The following is a 23666-nucleotide window of genomic DNA, read 5'->3' as shown; positions in this document are numbered from 1 at the left end:
TTGAAAGCCTTCACTCGCCATTATTCACCCCCACCACAAAAAAAAAAAAACAGATGCCTTTACACGACTTTGCATTTCAAGCGAGCGGACAGACGAGCGTGTTTTGGGAAGATAAAAGTCGTACCGCCACGTTGATGAAAGCACTTCACTTCCATTTTGCATGCATCATTCCAGATGTTGAAATACAACCGGACTGATCGGCGTGTAAGCATCTGTGTCCTGTTAGAAAGAAGGGGGGGGGGGCGCTGAGGTTTACACACACATCACATTAACACACCGCATGTTGTTCATTCATACGTGCAAAGACTCACTCACACGTGGCTGCAGATGCAGCAACTATCACTGCTTTAAAATAGATAGATTGATTGATTCTTATGTTTCTTCTCTTGTGCCGTGAAAAAAAAACAGGGAATAAAATCTGTCTTCAGCTCAGCCCTTCAGCCAGGATTTGCTGACATCCTGAATAGATCCATCTCTGCTATGAAAAATCCACATTTAGGGTCAGAGTGATATGTCAGTTTGCTGATGGGTCGGGTCAGCGTAGGTGTATATATATAAATTGCTAGCTTCAGGGATATCAGTCTGTAAAACCTGAGCTGAAAGCTGTCTGGCCCGGCTCTAAGGAGCTGCTAAGGTACCTGAGAGAATTTCATTAGTGTGGCTCTCGGTGTCTAAAGGCTGTTTGAGAGGCTTTTTCACTGTCTTGTGAATGAAAATCTGCCAGAGCTTTTGGACTTTTTTCCTTCTAACTAAATCCATTTTGATGATACCGGGGTTCTAACTGAGGATGTTGGCTCCTTCTCCCTTCCATGCTAATTGGCTTGGTCCGGAGGAAACCCATCTATTTGTTGAGGGTCTTTAAATTCAGTTAAAGGTCGCACATTTTTACACAATTTCACCTAAATGAGGTCAGAGGTGGCTGGTTGTGGATCCAGGTGGGCTGGCTTTTCGCTGTGACATCACAAAGTTCCAAAAGTCCTGACAGATGGTTGTATGGCTGTTTTTGGATGCCGGCTGTGAAGCATCTGTGGGCAGACTGCTTTATCACCAAAGACCACATGGAGGTCTACTCTTAGACCGCGTGGGACCTTTAAATATCATGAATTTGTTTGAAAAATGTTTTGTCACACTGGGGTTTTTCTTCTGCTTTGTTTGAAGATGAATGATGACACCCGTGTGTAGGAACTCAACCGCTGTAAATTATTAGATTATTAATGTTGACACAAGTGAAAAATGAGTGTAAACAAGCCGGTTTGAAGATCTGCAGCTCCTGCCGGCACCATAATGTGGAAATTAGCTCGGCTGTGTTGTGGCAGCTAAACTGCAGGGTGATGCTCTTCTCCGGGTTCAAAGGTCAAAGTTGTGTGTAAGCAGGATTTACACGCAGCCTGTAACGACTGAATGGATGTGCGACGTGCTGCAGGTGTCTCCATGATCTTAATGTTTCTTCTCCTCCCCGTTTCTCCCCGCAGCAACGGCACGGCCGGGAAGATGAACGGGGCGCTGGAACATTCGGACCAGCCGGACCCGGACGCCATCAAGATGTTTGTGGGCCAGATCCCCCGCTCCTGGTCAGAGAAGGAGCTGAAGGAGCTGTTTGAGCCGTACGGCGCCGTCTACCAGATCAACATCCTCCGAGACCGCAGCCAGAACCCTCCACAGAGCAAAGGTACCGACACGGGACGCACAGTCAGGCAGCAGGAGGTTACTTCCTGTCTCTTTCCTTCTTCTTTTATCCTTCCATCCTTGTTTCCTTTCCTATCGCCTCCTTCCTTTCTTTCTTCTACTTTCCCTGTTTCCTTCCCCCCTTTGCTCTCTTCAGATGCTTTCTCATCTTTTTTTTTTTTTTTCAGTTTGCCTTTCCTCCTTTCCTTTCCTCGACCTTAGGGCATAAAAATCCCTCTCGCTGTGACTGTGGAGGTTTTCTTTCTGTTGTTGTCGCCAGTTTCACTTCGGCAACGGGTTCAAATGCGCTCGAACATTTCCCATCATGCACACACACAAACAGACCGGCGTGTTAATTCTCTTCCACGAACCCAAATCTGCGCAGACACACAGACACACGCACAGGCAGCCGGCTCAGCAGCTCTTCCCACCTAGTTAATGGCAGAACAAATGATATATGTGCAGAATTACAAAAGCAAACACACATTTCGTGCACCATTTGAAGACAAAGACTCGACCTGCCAGACTTACACAGTCAATTGTGCGAAACCACATGATTTGCAGCTATTTTCTCCCATTCCCTTTCTCTTTCTCCTTTGATGAATTCGTCAAGTGTGAGAGCAAACAATAGAGACAGCGGCAATGAACGGGCAGACAAAAGCACTGCCATATTAACAGGCATCAACCGGAGTGGAGGCTGATGACACTCCTGATGAGACATGGGGAGTGTGGGAGGAGGTAAAGTAAAGAGAGGGAAGCGGGAGGACGGCGGGAAGGGAGAGAGAGAGACGAAACAGCGGCACTTCCATCCAGCTGTAAAGCAAATTTAAAGAGAAGTTTACAAAATGTCAGACGGAGAGAAAATGTGAATCATCGCAGATGAAGCGAATAAAACAAGTAAACACTCATCTGGCAGAAAATTTGACTGAATGAGGGAATTATCTTGCGCCGGGCCGGTTTATCGTCTCTGTCCCGAAGACAAAAGGATTCCACCTGGTGATCTTCCAGCTCATCGACACGGTGAAACTCCGTCGTCCACTAAAACGCACTGAAATGCTTCTAATTTGCTCAGTCAGATACATTTTGGAGGAGATGTAATTTCAGGCTGCAGTGATTTTTTATTTATTTATTTTTTTTATTTCCTCCTCATGAGAAAGAGGAGGATGAAACTCAAACTGTTAAACTGTGCAGTTTGGTTTCAGCTCCTAAAAACAAAAACATCTCATTACAGTCGAGGAAATCGTTGTGGTTCTGGATAAATGCTGGAATGTTGTGGGGTCTCGATCCGCGCAGCCCGCAAACTGAAACCGGATGTGAGCCGGGTTTGGTGACGGACATCAGCAGCCAGGAGAAGATTGAACGTTTTGCCCGGTAAAAATAGTAGCCCATGGATGCAGATTCATCCAGGCCTCTGGAGGCAGGCGAGGTGACAGATACTCCACGTGAACGTTTTGAAAGTGAATTTAATTTTCAGTGGCTCCGAGGTGTGCTGTCCTTCACCTTTCTGCTGCTGTACTCTCCATCTCAGTCTGCTTCCTTTTTCTTTATTTCTTCTCTTATGGCCTGAACTGGAAGGCCACACCGAGAAGGGGAACACACCGTGAATAAAGTTGAGCCCACAAACTTGTCGCGGGCTTTGTGTTTGTGTGTTCTTCTCCCCACCGGTCACCCAGAAGTGAGTTGTTTTTGTGGTTGATGAGTCGGGAGTGTCACAAAAATACACCAACCACATCTTTTATTTATTTAGTTTTTGTTTGATTTCCTGAATTACCAGCTCTTTCTATTTTTATGCCCCGTCTTTTTGGGCATGCCTTTTTCCCTAAAGTATTTACTTTTTGAAGGCTCTTGCTTTGATATATGATCTGTTTTTAGCAGCCAAACTGTGAAACAGCAATCACAGCCCTCGAGTAGCTGCGATCCAACAGACGTTCCACATCAAAACTAAAAGCAACCAGTGCGGTCCAAACCCAGGTGCTAACAGAAGACGGCATCTCAACGGTGGCTTTATGTCAAATGTCAAAGGTCAATTCGGACAAAACACATTTTTTTGGCTGCAGCATACATTAATAGGTTTTTATAAACACCTTTATTGTACGTGGATTTAAACCGTGACTCGACTGGTCGGCGAAGGAGAGTAACTCCCGAGGCGGTAACTCTCGTTCTTGCTCTGTGGTGTGAGGTGCAGCATTTGATTACGATCTTACCGGCCTTGTTATTCACAGCACTGTTTTCATGGTGAAGTAAGCCGACTGGCCATATCGGGCTGCAGCTGACGGTAATTTCACCAGTGTCAGTAAAACTGTGACACCTCTTCACACACTGAGTTTATTTTAAATTAGAAACAGAATTGTTTGAAAAAGATGTTGGCCATTTGGGGCAAATGAGCCCACTCTGATGCCCCAGTGGCGACCCTCAGGCTCTCTTTCCCTCTTTTTTCGTTAAAATAGCAGTTTGGATTTAAATGAGTTTGTTAGTTCCACTGAGATGCACCAAAAAAAAAAATAAAATAAATGAATAAAATAAATAGAAAAGTTCCACGGCTGCAGCTGCAACTCTTTTGCAACGCCTTCTGTTTTCTTCTCATTGTTTAGTTCGGGTCCTCATTAGCTGACACTTCAGTAACTGTCGGTCCAGAAAAGAACATCAGCTGCAAAAAAAAGATGAAAACGCAGTAAACATGAATTGATGAGGAACGAGCTAAACCCTAAAACAGCGACTGAAGGAAATATTGGCAACACCACAGCTTGTTGTAGTAAATGTGGCGAATGGCCGTACGTTTCTTTATCTGTTATTTGTCTCTCAGCAGCAGCACACTGAAGGAAAATTATGCTGGATTCCTTTTTCACTTCTAGTCTTAAAGAGATTGGGGCAAACCAGCTAACACAACATGAAACTGATGAGCTAGCTGATGCTATTGCAGCGTCCTTTTCTATTCGGGTTTTGAAAAGGATTTTCTTGATTGCGCTTTTACTGTCTTTATTTCTAATCCCAGTCCAGTTTTGTGAAAATGCTGTTTTTAGAAAACGCCGCTGAGACTCCAGCAGACATCGGAGCGGGACAGTTGTGAATGAATTAATGATTAATTACAGGATGCTGCCGATAAGACCCAGGATTTTACGCTCGCTCAGATTCCTGGCTGAAACGTCAGACCAGAGGGTGGATATCTCTGGATCAGCGTAATCCTCCTGTTTTATTCTTGCCATTTTTTTGGCGTCACACGACAGTCCTAAGTGCTGCCCGAGAGGCTTCTTCAGCCTGACAGGAATAAAATTCCTAAAGCAAACAGCAGTCATTTTTTGGATAGTTATAGTGTGAGAGAATATGATTAATCCAAGAAGAATCCAAAACACTTGAAATTATCCTTTTAAGTCAGTCACAGAAAATTATTGAAGAACTAGTTCAGTTTACTTTAATAAGTTCCCAAATTTGTGGTGTTTTTTGGAGCGAAAACATTTAATTCATCCACTTTGAACGTGTCATGTAATGGAGAATCCATTTTGTAGTCTGACTCAGGTGTGTGCATTTGGGCTGCGTGTGTGTGTGTTTGTGCTGACTAGGACGGTCTGGGGAATATCGTGGCACTATTGTTGGTTTAATGTGTTTGGAGTTAATAACCAGATGAGTGGATGAGCAGAGGGGGAGGGAGAAGCGAATGAGAAATGGAGCAATTTGGCATTTTATGCTGTGGAAAAAAAAAAAGAGAGAGAGATGGAAGGAGAGGTAAAGAGAGAGCAAGACAAAGAGAGCCAGAGGGGTAAACAGAAAACGGCCCTTTTGCTACAACACCACCTTCAGCGCCATGACGGGTTCTGTAGCAGTCTGTGTCTGGCAGGGGACACGCTACGTCATTTTTCTTAATGATACAGCCGGCCCACATGAGCTGCTGAGACACACACACACACACACAGAAGTCCATATTCAAATGCACAAAATTAGGTTCAAATCTGCATTAAGAGGTTGTGTCCTGCGCTAAAGATTTCAGATTTTACATTTTAGCAGCATCGGAGACAACTTTCTGCTACAATGACAACTGACGGACTTCATGACTGTTAATTCTGCAGGAAACGCTTTGTTATCTGCAGGATTCTGCAGATGAGCCAACGCCTCTTTACTCTTCCTGTTCATTCTTGTTCATTCAGGTCACCAATACAGCTGCATATTATAAGCACAATATATTTTGAAATACCAGCCTCAGGAGAAAATCAAGTTTGCCTTGAAGCTGACTTTATGCTTTGGTCCTGCCAGCATTCATGAAATTATCTGATAATCGTCAATGAGACCAGATACATTTTTTGCTCCAGTAACAACAGGTCAGTCAACCGATTAGAGGAGAAGATAGAAAATAAAAATACAGAAAGGGTAAATATTCAGAGGTGGGTGTGGCCGAGGGCGGGGACTGCTTAGTTGTGACATCACAAAGACCCAGAAGTCCTGACGGCTGGTTTTAAAGCTCAGTTTCTGAGTCCAGGCTGTGATTTTCTGAGACATTCGAGACTTTCATCGGATTAATACAGAACCTGGACCTGATTTAGAATCAGAGACCACACAGACCAGACGGACCTTGAACATCTACATACGGGTCCTACATCTATAAAGACTATCTAGATATTTAATTCAAGTCACTCCGCTCTTCTCATAAACCAATAATCTGCGACACAATCATATGAATAAATCTTAATTTCCTGCTCCTTCCTATCGCAGCATCGGAGCGATTGAACCTGCGGCCGAAACACCGCGGCAGAAAAGACAAAAGACAAAAGGGCCACCTGTAGGGAGAAAAAATCAAACCTTTATATCTGAGAAGTGACAACAGGCTGCCACCCACATGGCCCGACTGACAGCCGATCTCTGGAGGAAAGCGCAGGAGCCTCCTTACAGTTTAGCACCGAAGATAGACACAAAGCATGTTTCAGATTTCCACCATAACTGCAACAACAAATCCTCGTCGCCTTGCTTTTGTTTTTTATTTCTTTTTCTTTTCGTGCAAACCGCACTGAAAAGTCTGAGAGGTGATGTTTTCAGTTTTCCTGTATCTCAAACCCGAAATGCCATCTTGATTCAGAAACTATATTTCTATAATAATCCATAGTAAAATTTGGGGAGTCGACTCGGGCCTGGATACAGACTACAGCGTCTGATCTCCGATCACTGTTCAGCCCGGGTTACGTCCAGGAACCCGCAGCCCTCCAATGGCAGACATTCACCTTTTTTTTTTTAAACCACGAGCCAACTGTATCCCCTCGCTCAGCTGCGTTAACGCCGAGCAAACGCTCCGCCGTCCAAGACAATTATCTGCTCTAATGGATTCAGTTGAGATGGGGCCGACCTGAGATGGAGGGCTGATTTATTTCATTCTTTCCTAAAGCAGAGCGGCCAATTATATCGCCTTAACTAGACGTTAGCTTTTTTAGCTGGCTACCCAGGCCCAATTAGGGAGCAGCTGCAGGTGGATTTTAATGGGAGATGTGTGTGTGTGTGTGTGTGAATCCTCGAGCTCGTCTCTGTGTGTCTTTTTTTCCCCTCTGTGTTTATACTTTTGCGTGCCTCAACGACAGAGAGAGTTGCTTGGTTATAAGCGAAGTTGCAGAACTGGAATTTTTTTTTTTTCTCTCTCTCTCCTTTCCTCGGTGAGCACGTCGGGGTCAGCCAGAAAGAGGCTTTGATTTCCAGAAAGTGCTCTTGTTGTTTTCTCAGGAAGGGAGGCAGGGTTTGGAAAAAAGGGGGGGGGGGTGGTATGACATTGGTGGTTTTCCACCAAAGTAACCGGTGGATTGTGTAGATTTGCGAGGTGCCGCGAGCTGGACCGATTCCCGCGTTAACAGGATTAGAACATCAGCCAAATGCCCGTCAGAGATGAAGCATTGTTTGAAGCCATCCACTCATCCTCTCCCTATTTTTTCATCTGACAATCTGTTCTTTATTGCGCTGTCAATTTCAGAATGTGCGCTCTGTCATTTTTTCTTTTTTATTTTATTTTCTCCACCTCCCCCCTCTCCTTCTCTCCCATCCCTGCTGTCACTCAGCGGCTCTTTGACACACATAAATTATACACATTAAGGGGCATTTTTCGAGCTGCACCGCAGCAAAAGAGGAGAGAGAAAGAGGGATTTGTTGGGGGGGGGCGGGGGGGCTGGCAGGAGTATGAGATAGAGAAAGGAGCGGAGAAGTGGTATGTATCCCGTGCCACCCAGAGGCCTGTGCGAGGAGTAATTGCTCCAGAGTGCAGTTAATGTGGGTCAGCGGTTGAGAGGAACCCCGGGGGTCAAAAGAAGCGTGGACGGGAAAAGGGAAAAGGAAGCAGGGAGGGATAAAACTGGAGATGGGAAGGTGGAAAAGCTGCAGCCAGCCTCAGTCCAACCTCGGAGTTTAGACACACAAGATCAAGTAAATCCTTCAGGAAAGGAAAGCAGGAAGATTTTTCTCTTTTTCCAAATCGTTGGCGATTTTTATTTTCAAAGCCTGTAAAAATCATTCAAATCAATCAATATAAGGGTTTCTTTGGCAAACACATATTACAGATGTTCAGGAGTAGGAAACTTTGAAAATACAAACTGATGATGTTTTGGGTAGATGTGAAGCTCAGTTTCACGTCTTTGGAACAGGCCGACGCAGGTCACTCCGCACCAAAAACTCCGACTAATGAAAGAATTTAAGAAGATTAGCCGCTAACATGACCCCGCCCACTTATTCGTTGGCAGGGGAGGCCGAGATGTTCCATTTTAAATTAAGCTTTACGATGAATAATTACCATGATGAATTAAATGTGCAAAGGCAGGCAGGGCAGGTGGTCACCTCACCTCACCAAAAAGCCGCTATCGACCTGAAATACATGTGCAGAGGCTCGAACCTTCCCTCCGGCCGCTGTCTTGGAACAGCAAACCCGGGGTCGAGGGGTAGATGTGCTGACAGAGCTGGTAGGTGGGGGGGGCAGCGGGTCTTCGCTCAGTCAAAGGCCCCCTTCAGCAGCCATAAAGCATTTATGAACAGGCAACTCCCTCCTCTGCTCTCTATTCCGCTCACAGCCGCTCTTCTTCTCCTCTCTTTTTCTTGTGTCTTGCACACACACACACACACACACACACACACACACACACACACATCAGCATCTAATAGATTTATTCCCCTTCTATCTAAGGTTGTGTGTAGGTCTCTAGTGTGTATTTCTGAGCGTCCCTCCTCAACAGCACAAGCAGAAGAATGCGTCCCTGTTCGGAGCCCTCTCGGCCTTCAGGTAAATGTTTGTGCTGCTGCGGAAAAGAAAAAAAAAAAAAAAAGACACACATACATACGACTAGATGGAAAGAGCTTATTTATGCCGGGCAGCAGCACCTTTTCACCTGTTCAAGGTTGTCGTACCCGTATGTTTCTCTGCGACTTAAACGCACACATGCAGACTACACTTCGAATAATATGGGTGCTCTCTGTGGCTTTGTGTGTGTGTGTGTGAGGCGTCAGTGTGCTGACTCTTAAACAGGTGGAACTGGAATGCTGCCGGGGATGTCAGTGTGTGTGTGTGTGTGTGTGTGTGTGTGTGAGGTCCGCTCCTCTGCTCTTTGATCCTCGTCTTGACAGCCCACCACCTGGGACGATCCGCCACACGCCGCATGGCTCCCGGGCCCGGGCTACGCAGCGGGAATCACAACACACGGCGGCTGACGCGGCGCTTACAGCCGACCCCTCCCCCTGCACATTAAATGCCATCAGAATCGCTAATGCTAACACCAAAAAGCTAACGCTCCGATAGACAGATATGCAAAAAGAAATCATAATTCACAGCACACAGCTAGCAGCTAACCCTCATACAGTGCTGCTGGAATTACTAATCACACACGAGGGGCCGAAGCTTGAACACAGGTGCAATTTGAATTATGATGGATGGAATTATAATGTACGAAGCTGAGGCCCCCCATCCCCTTCCCTTTTTGTTTTATCAAGGAGCGGACAGGAAGTGTAATGAACACTTAAACGTTAACTCGCCTCACATGGAGATCACGACAGCAGCCAGGACGCACTGTTGTGCTTCTTTCTGACAGTTTGGTTATTTATAAAAATAAACTTAAAGGGCCATACCGTCATTTTCCAGTGTTGTAATGAAGGGCTGCAGCTCTTTTCTGCTTTGATTTAATGAAATATCTGAGACGCTGGTGATGGCGTGACTGTACAGTTAAAATATGTCAGATTTGACCTTTTTAAGACATGACACGTTCATCGCTGACCCCTCAGCTTCGTGTGAAGTTTAATTTATGAGCTGCCGATCCTTGAGTTGCTGTTTTCCATCGCTCAAACTTTGTGCTTCATTTCTCTCATGACTCGAGTCCCGAATCGCTTTGCAGGTGAAGCTTTCACGCAGCCTCGGCCAGATGGAAAGGCTGAATTCGATTGTTATGAAGAGTTTTGAAAGCAGTCAGAGAATGAATCCTTCCAGTGATCCAATCCAGGTACAGCGAGGACAGTAATAAAAACCTTTTTTTCCTACTTTAAATCCTCATTTTGATTCTTACTTAATTGTTCCAGGTTCTTTGTGCTAATTTATCTTTTTAAGTCGCGTGTCTCTGTATCAGGTGACCTTTGTGGAGTTCCCGCTAAAATTCTGTCAGTCATGACTAACTTCCCCTCTTCTCTCTACGCCTTTAGCTGGGCAGAAGCTGGTGGTAAATGGATACCGTCGGGGCAGAAGTGGGGAGGCTTAGGGTTGAGCGAAGCGACTTCCCCGAGCTGCCGTAGATGCTGGAGGTCGTAGAAATAAAACACTAAGCTGAGGGTTATCTCTGCTAATGCACAGGCACTGCACTGTCTGAATCACAACACCAATCGTGTGGCTGCGCGCCAGGCCAAGGGCCAACTATTCAGCAGCCCTGGCACCCGGAGGACGCCGCAGGAATTCAGATCCATTACGCTTCCAGCCTCATCAAAGGGACTCTGGGATTCGGATGCTAAACCCGCTCCAGATGCACACTGTTGGATTTCACTAAGATGCACTGCAGGGCAAGTGTCATAAGGGCTGATGTCTGCGATACGCACAACAAAACTCCCGCCAGCCCGCCTCGTTCACACTGAGCCGATTTGTGGGGAGAGGTTTTGACGGAGCAGATGTAAACAACGACGCGCTCGGCTCATCTCTGGACAAATAAATACACAGCGAAATTAACAGATGTGCACACACCGGAGGCGGAAGGTGCACAACGTGTGAATGAAGGAGGGCGCCGAAGCCCAATCTCACCTACCTGTGGCCGACGCTAAATAAGTCACCACGTTTTGTTGTGCACGTGATTGGGGCAGAAGTAACAGGGCGAGGCCTGTGGTCGCTCTGTCAGCTGTGAGTGGCTGTAACTGTGAACTTAAGTGGCCTATTTACACTGCGGCCGCGGAAAAGACGCGTCATTTAGCAGCAGGTGCTCGTTGAAACGACATTATAAGAAACCTCAAACAGAGTTTTAGTGCTGAATTCAACCGCTGCTGGAATCAGTGTGTGTTCATTTAACTGCTGCAAGCCGAGCTGCTACTTGCTGATAAAGGGCCCTTATTGTGATATTTTCCTCTATTTTATTTTGAAGGGATATAAGAAAATAAACCAGGCTTTCACTGTGTTAGCATAGAACCTGGACCTTTAGGCCGCATGGACCTCTAAGCTCTCACAAACTTTCACAGGTAAAATTGAGGTCACCGTTGAAAAGGCGACAACATTTAGAATGAATAATAATGAAATACGGCTAAAATGTGTGATTATACAATATAAATGTATGAATACATACAGAATGAATAAAATGAAAAAATATATTTAGGATGCGGATGGAGACTCCGAGACAACAGTTTGTAAAAGAAGTCTTGTTTTTCTGGAGCTTTTCGATCGCGTCCAGCTGAAATGTGCTCTTCCGTCACGGAGCTGCAGGTTTCTGAGCATCTTAGGTGTTTCAGGTCACTTTGAAGCAGAGTAAAAAAAAATTTTATTTTATTTTATTTATGTTTATTTTCCAACACCTCTGTGATCTTGAGCTCTACATATTCTTTGTTAACATGCTTTCTGTTGTGTTTGTGTTCAAAGACCACCGCTGGGCAGTTGGATTTTTACTTCTGGCTGGACAAAAAAAGTAAAGCTCTATTGCACAAGTTCACAAATGTTTGGATGGTGCGAACAAGCAGCTTCACAGCCTCAGACAGACGCTCCCCTTCAGGTTGTCACTTAAAACAACAGCGTTTATTGATCTCGATGCACCACGAGTCTCGGGGTTTGGCATTTTTTGTTCTTCCACTTGACTGGCTCACCACAGAGAGCGCCGTCTATATTTTATAGTCGGCTGTCTGTGCCTTTTACACATCCTTCTCAGCAGTTTGGTTTATTTAGTTTCCCCATGGCTGTTGGATAATAGTGTCAAAAGTGTTATGAGGACATAAACAAAGACAAGAATCCTGACTGAGAGAGAATTTTCCAAACCCCACATTTGACATAAATCAAATAACGGCCGCTGTGTTTATGAGGAAAAAGCAAAGAGTCACACCTCTGTGTCTGGCCTAAATGTCCTCTTGCTGGTTTTTTCACCTGACTGTGCAGGTTTTCATGCTGACAGAGAATGGCCCACAACTGCAGTGTTTCAGCCCCTCTCTGCAGGGATTACACACAGATTAATGAACAGGCTAAACCCCCCCGCCCTCGTTTCTACCTCCCTCTCTTTCTTTCTTAGCATCACTTACTTGTGTATGCAAACACAGTGCTGCGTAAGTAAGCAACTAAGTAAACTTTGATTAACAGGTCTGAAGTTAAACCAAAACTAACATTTGTTTGGTTTTTTTTTTTCTGTTCAAGACGCTGCGTTGTTTTGCGTGAATCAGACGGGGAAATATCTGACCGTGAACGCAGCACCAGATCTGTGTGCATCCCTGAAAAAATGAGAAAGCGTTATGCAATTCTGCAAGAATCAGTCCTAAAACCAGGAAATGATCTCCTCTTCGTCTATTCCTGTGTGTTTTTAACAGGTGTTTGCTTCAGCGGCTGAAATAAGGTGCTGCACTTTTACGTTTTCATGCTTTTGGCTACAAATCAGTCCTGATTCTTTAAGGCGCTTTGGCCTCGCAGCATGAAGGGTCTGGAATGTGGATGTTTCTCTGCGGCTGATAAATCAGTTTACAATATGATTGTTGGTGAAGGGTTAGGGTTAATTTAAATGTTTAGTCACATTCTGCCTGGACGAAAAGAATAAAGAAAGTGTCAGTGTATTCTACAACGTAATGTCAAAATGACATCAACAGGTCTTTTTCTATTTCGTGCGTCTGACGCATCTGTCACCGCGGTCGGTGAAATGAGAAGCAGCCCCGCCATCCAGTGTGTCTCCGCCGTAACATTTACTCCTTACTGAAGATTATTCTGCCGAGCGAAATGTGTCAGGACCATAAACTTTCTGCTCTGTCACAGAGCTGATTAAAGCCTGTATAAAAATCCCACTGGGAGCCACAATGACGCCAACATCAGAGTTGGTCTGGTTATAAAAATATGTCATCCCTGCAGCACTAACCACATGGAGCTGGTCCTAAATACACACTGAGGCATTTTCAAATTCTGTCGAAACAACCTTTATTGTTACCTCGATGTTGCACATTCTGGGTTTCAACCCAGTTTTCCAGATGGAAATCAATAAGGCGCAGAGAGCTCTGCGGCATCGAATGAGTGAGTGAGCGTGACCAATAAATAAGCGAACATTTTCTTTAGTGAATGGGTGAGTAAGAAACTGTTGGCACGAATATTCAGGGATTAATGAAGAGGCAAGAGGCAACCCCCATTTTTTTTTTTTTTCTTCTTCTATCAGCTCCTCTGTCTCTGGGCTTTTGTTTTATTGGTGTGTGTGTGTGTGTGTGTGTGCGTGCACTTCAAGTCATCAGCGCTGAAACGAATCCAAAAGCATTCTTCCCCCCTCAGCCAGGATGTTCCGTCCTTAAAATTCACTCTGCGTTTGCCAGTGTCGACAGGTGATGCCAAGCAGATGAATAGAGAAAATGCTCTTTGTTGCTCCTTATACTCATCGCCTTCTCTCTGTCTCTCTCCCCAGGCTGCTGTTTTGTCACGTTTTATACAAGGAAAGCTGCCCTTGAAGCCCAGAATGCACTGCATAACATAAAGACCTTAACAGGGGTGAGTGTGTGTCCTCCATTCTGCTCTGCCTACTTTCTCCTCTAATCACACACTTACAGCAGCACCCTGAGGCGGCCCCGCCCCGACCTGTGTGTGTGTGTCTGTGCGTCTCTGTGTGTTTTGGGTTTGTGCGTCAGTGTGTTGCGCCGCTGCCAGAGTACATTTGCAAGCGTGTGAGTGACCGAAAGTAAAAGCAGGTGAGCAAATGACTGTCAGAGGTGGTTTGTGGACGGAAAGTGTAAAGTATTAAATCGAAGTTAAAGGTGCCCGCTGTAATTTTCTTCTAAACAAATACCAATTGGTTTTGTGTGTGTCGCTCTCTGAGACACCTCTGTAGTTGTGATTCTTATTTATCCTCCAAAAAAAACAAAAAACAGAGGAAGCAGAAACTCACCCAGCATGCTCATTAGGAAAACGTCAATAAATCAAGTGAGAACTCGGCCCATTTTCTCATACACTTCAACACAATCAGGCTTTTCCTGATGGTTGTTTAGATGAAATGGAGGTTTATGCTCCACCTTCCAGCCCTGCAGTCGGTGGAGTTCACCGTTTTAGAGAAACGCTGAAACGTGTTCACGCCTCGCTCAGAGCTGATCCTGTTCCTGCACTCACGTCTTCCTCCCCAGCGGGCGTTCCGTCGGTGTTCGGGGCATTTTATCCTTTTTCTTCAGCTGAGTTCGAGCACCTGAAGGTGTTTCTTGTGAGGAAGAGCAAGGCAAAGACTGAGTGACGCTGAAGCAGCCTGTTTTTTTAGGAGATGGAGCTCTGCCGGGTTTCTTGTTTCCCACAGTGACACACCTCAATTACACCCATTGTTTCTTTAAAGTCGTCTTTGGGTGAAGCCTGGAGTGTTTCCTGCCTTTGTTTTGCATGTGTGAAGAACCATAATAGGAGATCAGAGTTCATTGTACTAAAATATAAACATCCACATAGTGAGCATACTTTAGTAAAAATCATCTCGGCGTGTTTTGCTGCGCCGCCTCCCTCTGCAGGATCGGCTCGGATGGACATGTTGGTCAGAACGCTTGCGTGCTTGCATCTGTTTCTGCTGTTTCACGCTCATACTACAGAGCAGCGTGTGCATGTTGTGGCGTCGCCGCTCATTCGGCCCGCTCCGTTCTCCACCATTGTTCCTGCCCGCAGCCCAGGAGAGCGATAGAGGAAGTAGGCCGGCGCTCGCTCGCTATTTAGAGGCCCCCAGATCCCCTCTCCTCGGGCTGTTGGCCGCCTCCCCGCCTCTCTTGCTTGGCTGCGCCAGCGAACTGGAGTCTCATCAGTTTAAGCGCCTGCACTCACTAGGTTCTGTTTGTTGGATCGGCAGACTGCATCCCAGGCGGGGCGGGGCGAATACCTGCGAATCCCGTAAGAGATGTACGTGGGATTTGCGCTGGTATTCCCGATTCAGAGCGGAGCTTGTTCTGCACAGAGTCACCGTGTTAATTGCTCGTGGAATAAGTATGTTAAATTTGGTCTGTTTTCCTGCGCCGTGAGAGTTTAGTCAGTTATCCCCTTGTTGGAGGTGTGAAACAGCTTCGGGGAGGAGGCGTGCTGCAGCAGGATTATAGGAACATGAAATCGCCTTCTACACCATGACACCCCCCCCCCTTCCTCTGTTCTGTCTGGTCATCCCTCCTCCTCTCTCCTGCAGCATCTCTGCTTGTTATGCTTCGAAATTCGCTTCGAAGTCGATGGCGAGGGCGTAGGCTTGGCTTGGCGCCGCTTCGACCTTTTACATCGAGCTGTTTCATGCATTTATTATGTGAGCGTTTCCCAATAATGGGAGTGTAAATTCTTCTATTACTGGTGCTCGGAAAATGAAACGATAAAATAGCCAGCTGTGTGAAGATTGAATGTTTGACTGGGAGAACTGGAGCTCCAGTAAACTCATTTTTGTTATTGGCAGCGCTGAAAAGCGTCTGAGAGGAGGTCAAATTAAAACTGTCTCTTGAAACATCGACAACACTGATCAGCAGCAAAATAAAATTGTAATTAAACCGCATCGCATTTGTCAGAGCCGGTCAACACCGACTGGCCGGCATCCGGCTTTTAATAACAGCCCAGCGCTGACAGACGGATGTGGGTTTAAACCTAATACACCCACGGTGACATAATGATAGATCATTTTTTGCTTATTTATAATGTTTAAATGGGTTTTTTTAAAACTACCAGAGCTTAAATACGAAAAAAATGTAAAGAGACAGAAAGAAAAAGATGATGAGGATGCTGACTTAATTGCTGAACAAGGCGGGTTAAGATAAAAGTAAATGGGGGGGGGTTAGCGGAGGTGATGGGCAGATGGACAGGAAAAAAGCAGAGTAGAGCACTCCAGCACGCTCGAGGGCAAAGCAATAAACGGGCCGCAGTTAAAAACCAATACCTGCTTATTAACTTCCCCACTCTCCTGGCTTGTAAAAAGCCAGCGGAACAATGTTTGTATTGGCGCCCCCCCTCCCTCCTTTCGCTCCGTCTCTCCTTCCAAAACCGAGGCCCTAACAGACTCCCTCCCCCCTCCTCCCGCCCTTATCTCCCTATCTCCCCCCCGCTCGCGCCATCACTCCTTCCAAAACCGAGGTCCCTAACAGGGGGAGATGCAATCAGCGTGAAAAAGCTGGACGGGGGCCAAATTGGAGAAAAGGGCACCAGGCGTTGGCAGCGCCGCCTGGCAGCCATGTTGGTTTCAGGCTGAGGCAGTTGATGGGCTGCCATTATGTTTCAGGAAGGCATTAAAAAGGAAAGAGGGGATGAATCCCTCCCCGCTCGGCGATCTCGGAGAGGTGACGGCGGTAACTAGACAGAAGGATCGAGGCTCGGGCTTCTGCAGCGAGCGGAAAGAAACAGCAGCGGAGGCGATGGCGGCGGTGGCAGCCATGGCGGTGGGACTGCTTGTTGCCTCGCTGCCAGTTTCTCCTCATGTCTCTATCTCCTTCCATCAGCACTCAGCTCAGAACATTTGTCAGCGATCTGACAGAGTGTGTACGAACCTGTCTGTGATTTTTATGCATGCAGACAGTGTGAGTTCACGTCAGCTCCAGACCTGCCTGTCATACCGGAGCGATGAAGTCATTTTTCCACAGATACAGGTCAGAGCAGGAGCTGCGTTCAGCTCTCCACGCTGTGGTTTCTCCTTTTTTTTTTTCGTCACGTGGTGGAGGTTGTTGCCGTCACAACATGCGTTGCTCCGCGACGGGTTGGAGTTTCTGATGGGCTGTTTTCTCCACGTTAAACTTGGGAATCAGCACTTTCTATCTGCTTGAGTCATTTCAGTCCTTCATTCCACTAATGTCTGAAGAAGTTTCAGGAATTGGCTCGATCGGCCATCTTTGCTGGTGACGTGTGGAGATGGAGACTCCTATTGGCTCCTTTGGGGGCCATCGCAGCCAATCAGAGGTTGGGCTGGAATTAAATCTGGATTATATTAATATTACTGAATGGAAGGATTTCTTATCGTGGTAGAAAAAGGCAGGTGAGGTGGACCCTTTCCTCGGCTGCTCTTCGTTCCCAAATTCAGCCCGTGTCTCTTTTATCAGTCAATGAACTGAAACTACAGAATTCAGATTTTTATGAAATGGCATATGTAATATAATTTAATATAATGACACAGTAATAATTGATTGTAACCTTCACCGTGCCTCCTCAGAAACAGTAGCAGCTCAACACATAGTTCAGCTGCTGGATTCATCCAGAGAAAGTTAAAAGAAAATAAATAATTTAGCCGAATTTTTTATTTCTTGTTTTGTTTTTCTTTGTTTTTTTCTTCTGAAATACAAACCAAAAATAATGAGTCATCTGTATGACATAGACTCCGTTTCTTCTCTGTAAGAGAAGAACAACAGCTTTCAGTGAAGTAGTTTCTAATGACCCACTAATGAAGCTCCGGGGGGGTGGAGACAAAGTGTGTGTGTGTGTGTGTGTGTGTGTTTGTGAGTCTGTCTTTGCCTGGAGAGCAAGTGTGTTCATCTCTCCAGCTTTAATAGCACCAGCAAGTTCTAAACACACGACACACACACACACACACACACACATACACAAACCCCCCACCACAGCCCATCTATCGTGGAAAAAACATGGCCTGTACCCCCGGAGCGATTTAAAGCCATAAGAGCCGAGCCCCCCGCCGCTCGGCCCGATCCACTCCCCTGCACGACGCTCCGACACACGCTCACATTTATTTCTGAGCATATGCCTCAGCACAGTCTGACTTTATTGCATTACTTTTTCTTTTTTCTTTTCTTTTATTTTTTATTTCTCCTTCCTGATCCACTCCACCCTCAGCGTTAACACAACACACACGCTGCGTCGCGCACACGCCGGCGAAACAACACGGGGCGAGTTAAAGCCTGTCAGACAAGGTTGTTTGAGATTTTCCACTAAATTGAACTCTTTCATTAGCAGCTGACAGATGTCTAAATGCCCGGTGTCTCCCCCATTCTTCCCGCCGCCGGGGCCCCGGGGCCGCCGTTACCCCGTCTGAAGCCGGGCGAAGGGGTTGGAAAGATGGAAGGGTGGAGGGTGGAGGGTGGAGGGTGGTGGGGAGGGGGGGAGCTAATCTAGGACGTGTCCTCTGGAGTGCCCTCCAGTTCGCTCTCCCTTTCTCTCCCTCCCTCTTTTGTCCCATCGAATCTCTCCCTCCATCTTCCTCCCCTCTCATTCTCTCCTTCTCTTCAAGAAAAAGGATGAAAAGCATCTTTGATTCACAGTTTTCTCTCAAGGATGTTTCATTCTGACACAGAGAGACGGAGGGGGAGGGGAGGTGAGGTGAGGATGCTGGCGGGGCGGTGGCTTCAGACACGATCAGTCGAGCCCCATCCTCCACGTGGGCGGATCAGAGCGTTTGTCGAGCGCCAAGTTCGATAAGAAGCTGTGGGCTCATTAAAAGCTACCATCACACTGAGACCACACACACACACACACACACACACACAGGTCCCCACCTCCCTTACCTTTCTGCTGGCAAGATAATTAGTGTTGCTCGGCTGCCAGAAAACAGGCACAAGGTTGTGTGTGGTCACGCAACCAAAGGCACATCAAAGACCGCCATCAAACTAAGTGTGATCTGCAGCAGGGTGAAGGTTTAAAAAGCAGCAATTTATAATCCAAAGACAGAAGTCATTTATTATTTCAAGTTGGTGGACTGAGCGGTGGATAGAAGCGCAGGCTGTAAGTGATAATGCGTATTATCATTTTAAATGATGTGAGAAATCATATTCTTTTATGCAAAAGCCCCCGCGGTCTCCAAACTCCCGCCTTTGAAGGGAACTCATGTGCTCGCCGGAGAAATGACCGACCGTGCCGCCGCCGCCGTACATCTTTTGTGTTGATTATAACTGGGGACAGAGAGCGACTCAATGCGACAGCTGTTCTCCATATTTGAAGGGAAAATCTATCTGATTCCGATTTGCTGAAATGTTTGGCTCATTTAGGAGGTGTAGGCGACAAAGCTTTGACTTCAAAACATTAGAAAAAAATGTTTTCATCAGTCTTTCATTACTGATCTGTAAGCGTTCGATTTTCTTTGCCATTAATTGCAACTTGTAAAACCTTCATTCGTTTTGTTATGGATTTGAGTCGTTAGCATCTTTTACCCTTCACTAAAAACGGGTCATAAATTAGCAAGCTAAGATTAACTTTGTCAGTTGAAGGATCCGATCTCTCTGTCGTGTAATTTACAGAGGTTCCCCGAACGCCTCACATGCAGACTGCAGAAAATGAATGAATAATAATGAAAATTACACTTTTCTTAAAGCTGCAGCATGAATTGAGCTTTTATTTCACGTGCTGTTTGCATCTAACCTGTCGTGCCGAATGATCACAGAATATCCTCCCAGCTCCCGTTTTTCTCCTCCGTGACTGTTATTGTGCGATAATCTGTTTCCAAAGTTGTCCACAAAAACAGGCTGCATTCGGACCACCTGATGCAGATCCGACCGGCGTCCGTCAATTTGCTAACATCTGTTGAGTGTAATCACAGCGAATCCGCGGCCTCATTTATCAGCTGACTGATACCGGAGCTCGCCCTGGAGTGTGTGTGAGCCTTGAGAGGAGGGCTTGTTAGCGCCTGAGCGTTGTTGTTTGTGCAGGTATGAGCCCATTTCACATATCGCTGCTTCATCACAATGGCTCTCTACACGCCGCTTAAGAAGCAGGTGGGAAAGAGGAGCCCAGGTAACTGAACTAACCGGCCAATTTACTCCTCAGCTACCTTTTTTTATTTATTTAATATTTCTGAAACTGCCATCACCACCCCCAGGGCTGCGGGAAGTGGTCGAAGGTTGTTGCAGGCCGGAAACGGCAAAAAAATATGGAAGTGTAGGATATTAAATTCATGTACTAAGTCGTGTGTCATCAAACATTCATGTGTTATAGCCTGGAGGATATTATGCAACAAGCTGAAAGGTTAGACCTCGGACAAGCGCTTTAAAAGCCTGAAAGGAGGCAGCGATTAGAGCAGCACACACCAACGTTTTAAATATATATATGTGTGTGTGTGTGTGTGTGTGTGTGCACGTCCTCGTCTTTAAATCCCACTCGGCTCCCCACAGATCATTTAAGTCCACAGAAAACAACAGAAGCTCACATACATATCCACACAGGCATTCCCACAGCGGTGTCATTACAGAGGCTCATTATCGAAATCAATTCAATTAAAGGCTGTAATTGCTATAGTGGAAGCCGAGCGCTATCGCGACCAAGACGGCAGACCTCATCGATGTGCTGGCCCCGTGCGCTTATTTAACGAAAGAAATATTAATCGCTTGTTTCAAATGAACTCACCTAACCCCCGTTTTCTCTCTGAGTTGGTGGCGGTGTGTAAGCATATTGATTCATGTTGGGGGGGGGGGGGGCATCTAACTATGTTAAACACTTAGAGTAGTTAGTGTGGAGACGCGACGCTGCATAGCTAATGCCAAATCCCTCAATCATTCCGCTCACACGCACACGCACACGCACGCTGGGTTAATTGTTTACCGAGCTAAATGAAGTGGGGATAATGTAGGCTAACTGTGCGCTAAGCACCGCTAAGACGAGGGATATTGTAAAGGACAATTTGATTTATAGTCGTTTGTTTGCTGAAAGGAGAGCGAGAGTTGAAGTCACATTTCATCTGTATCAATGTTTTGATGTGAGAGAGCCAAGTGTGTGTGTCTTTGTGTGTCTTTGTGTGTGCGTGTAGTTTGCGTTTTACTGCTCCAGGAGAGAAACCTTCAGAATTGGAGGCTGTTTTACCTCTAAACCTTCATCAGGACGAGGAACAGAAGCAAAGCTCTTCCTCAGTTATTTACCCAGGGTGCTTTGAGGCCAGTGATGTCATCGGCTCGACTGGTAGTAGAAAACTGTAAAATGGTGAAACACTAAATGTTATCTGTGCAATTTCAGCCAAATTTTCATCTTATTCTGAAGGTCCCACATTTGACAGTTTTGCTGTGGTTTATTTTGGAAAGGTTGACAAGAAGATATAATTGTTGTTTTGTTGTTTTTTTACATAATCCTGCTGACAGACAGACAGACAAACAAACAAACAAACTGAATCTGATCTTTCTTCAGATAGGGTTAGATATTTGGGAAAGATTTCCGACATAGTTCTGTGTTTGTATTGTATTTTTATGGCGTCTGATTAAAAAATAGATAAATAAAGACACAAACAACAACCCCAAAAGAAAATGACAAGCATCTACATCCTGAAACAGTGACGGAGTGTTTTGTAAAATGTAGGTGAAGTGTCTTGTGTTGTGTTATTGGTGATGATCATGGTCTGGAGGTCATGTGTGTGCTGTCACGCCTTTGTGGGTGTGTGTGTGTGTGTGTGTGTGTGGGGGTGTATTTGTGTGGTGGGTCGGACGGTCTCGGTCACCGATATTGAATCCCGACTGTGAGGGCCATCTGTCTGACTTTGACCCAGCAGTTCACCGTCACACCTTCAGAGAGGAGGGAAGAGAAGGAGTGTGTGTGTGTGTGTGTGTGTCAGAGAGACAGCGTGGTGTTTATACCATACAGTATGTGCACTCCTCAGTTTTTGGCACACACACTCTGATCATATGAACTTGGTTGTTGCCTTTGAAGGTGCCAACTGCTGGCGAAGGACACACACACACACTCTCTGCACATACACACTCCTGCTTCAGCACGCCCTCGTTCTATTCCCAGCATGAGCCTCAAGTTAGTCCTCTGGCTCCGGGACAAGTCGACCTCTGACCTTTTAAGCACCGGTTGCGTTCCTGGCAGACGTCAGCAGGCGACGGGGGATCACGTTAACCCGAGAGCAGCAGTTAACATTTAGGAAGTGTCGGGTTTCCTGCACTCCATGCACCAGGAGGGACGATTTAACGGGCCGCCGACGGCGGGGTGGAGGAGGAGGTTAGCACGCAGGCCGCCTGAATGCCGACGACACTGCCTGCAGTCTCTGTACATGATGAGGATTTAAAGATTTTAAAAAAAAAAAAAAAAGGTGGATGACATTTCATCAGCTAGTCCGACGGATAGACACCTCGCAAACGGCTCGGTCGTTAAAGACACCGTCCCATAACTGGAAGGTCGCAGTCCGATCCCTCCGCTGTAATGTTGACCTCCTGGTTTCGCTTGTCAGAGAGTAAATAAGATTATTTTACGAAGCCACATCTTTTCACACACAAATTTAAAGCTCAATAACTCCGTGTGTTTCCGTGTTCACGCTGAATCAGGTGACAGTTTCATCCCTGCCCTTTTATCAACTCAGATTTTAGCACAAACAAGCTGCGCTGGAATCTCTGATCGCTACATGCTAAGCATCAGACAGAAAGTGAGGCTAATCGGATAATCTGCCGATGAGATTGAAAACAGAGTAAATATTACACCTACTTCTGTCAGGTGGGCGAAAACACCAGCAGCTCAACAAGGTTTCTTTTCTCTTGTGGCCAAAATGCAGCTTTAAAATTGAAAAGCTGTCATAGACAGCTGAAGCGTCGCTCCTCCTGGTGGTTAAAACACAAATGTTAAGTTACAGAAGTTAAATTACAGATTCTGAAGTTCTGGAATATCAGAAATTCACTTCTAGAGAATATGGAATGCAACAATTTTTAAATCGCTTTGATCCACACCAAACTTCTAGGGAGTTCATCAAATGTCGATAACGAAGACGAAGGAGAAAAAAAAAAAAACAATCAACAAGTTAAATTGAATTTAAATACAAACAAACCAACAATCACTGCTGATGAAAGGCCGCAAATCCACGCAATCCAGTTTTATAGGAAGTTGATAAAATATATAATAAATATTATATTATTAATACAGCATAATGCAGCAGATTGCAGATTGTGGAGCAGCTAAGAGGAGTTGTTATTCTCAGCCGTGTCGTTCTTAAACAGGAACAACATGGTGGCTCAGCAGCTCATTATTAGCCGTGCGAGTGGTGACTTTCAGTCTTCACATTAATATGTAAATTAAATGTTAATCGATTTTCAAAAGGTGTGCATTTATCATGTATTTTACAGCGGCGGCCCAGCGTGACTCAGTCAATCAGAACTGAACTATGCAGTTTGTAATAAGGCAATTCAGGTGCTCTAAAAATGATTAAAAACAAACGGTGACACTTTACTTGGAGTGCGCTGCAGATGCATTACGAGCAAATAATAAGCCCCCTTGAAGCTCGGGCAAACTTTTTACACCACGCAGTAATCAAACATCCTGAAATTACATTCAGTCCAAGTTTTTGTCATCGAGTGTCCAGCTGCCCTGTAGAGCACTCAGCCTAGTTGGTTTGGTTAAATCCTGCTTTTAGCTTTTAATAATGATCCGCTGACTTACGAGGACCACTTTGAATTAAATATCCAGCTAAGAAGGCTGGTGCTCTTCTTGGAGGAGCAGAGGGGAAGAAAAATAACAAAAAAGCAAAAAAAAAAAAGAAAAA

At 45.7% G+C, this 23666-nt stretch overlaps 1 protein-coding gene across 12 annotated transcripts in view; it reads left to right on the top strand.

The window, feature by feature from the left end:
• Positions 1 to 23666, top strand: part of celf2 (cugbp, Elav-like family member 2) — a 155772-nt gene that overhangs the window by 98000 nt on the left and 34106 nt on the right. For all 12 annotated transcript variants that reach the window (XM_029495541.1, XM_029495551.1, XM_029495550.1 and 9 more), the window contains 2 exons: positions 1473 to 1669; positions 13704 to 13786. In XM_029495541.1, the coding sequence (XP_029351401.1) occupies positions 1473 to 1669; positions 13704 to 13786 (280 nt within the window). The remainder of the gene's footprint in view (positions 1 to 1472; positions 1670 to 13703; positions 13787 to 23666) is intronic.

Source organism: Echeneis naucrates, chromosome 23 (genome assembly GCF_900963305.1).
Source record: "Echeneis naucrates chromosome 23, fEcheNa1.1, whole genome shotgun sequence".
NCBI classification, from domain to species: domain Eukaryota; kingdom Metazoa; phylum Chordata; class Actinopteri; order Carangiformes; family Echeneidae; genus Echeneis; species Echeneis naucrates.
The sequence above is the reverse complement of the archived record's forward strand: the minus strand, read 5'-3'. Positions and strand labels throughout refer to the sequence as shown.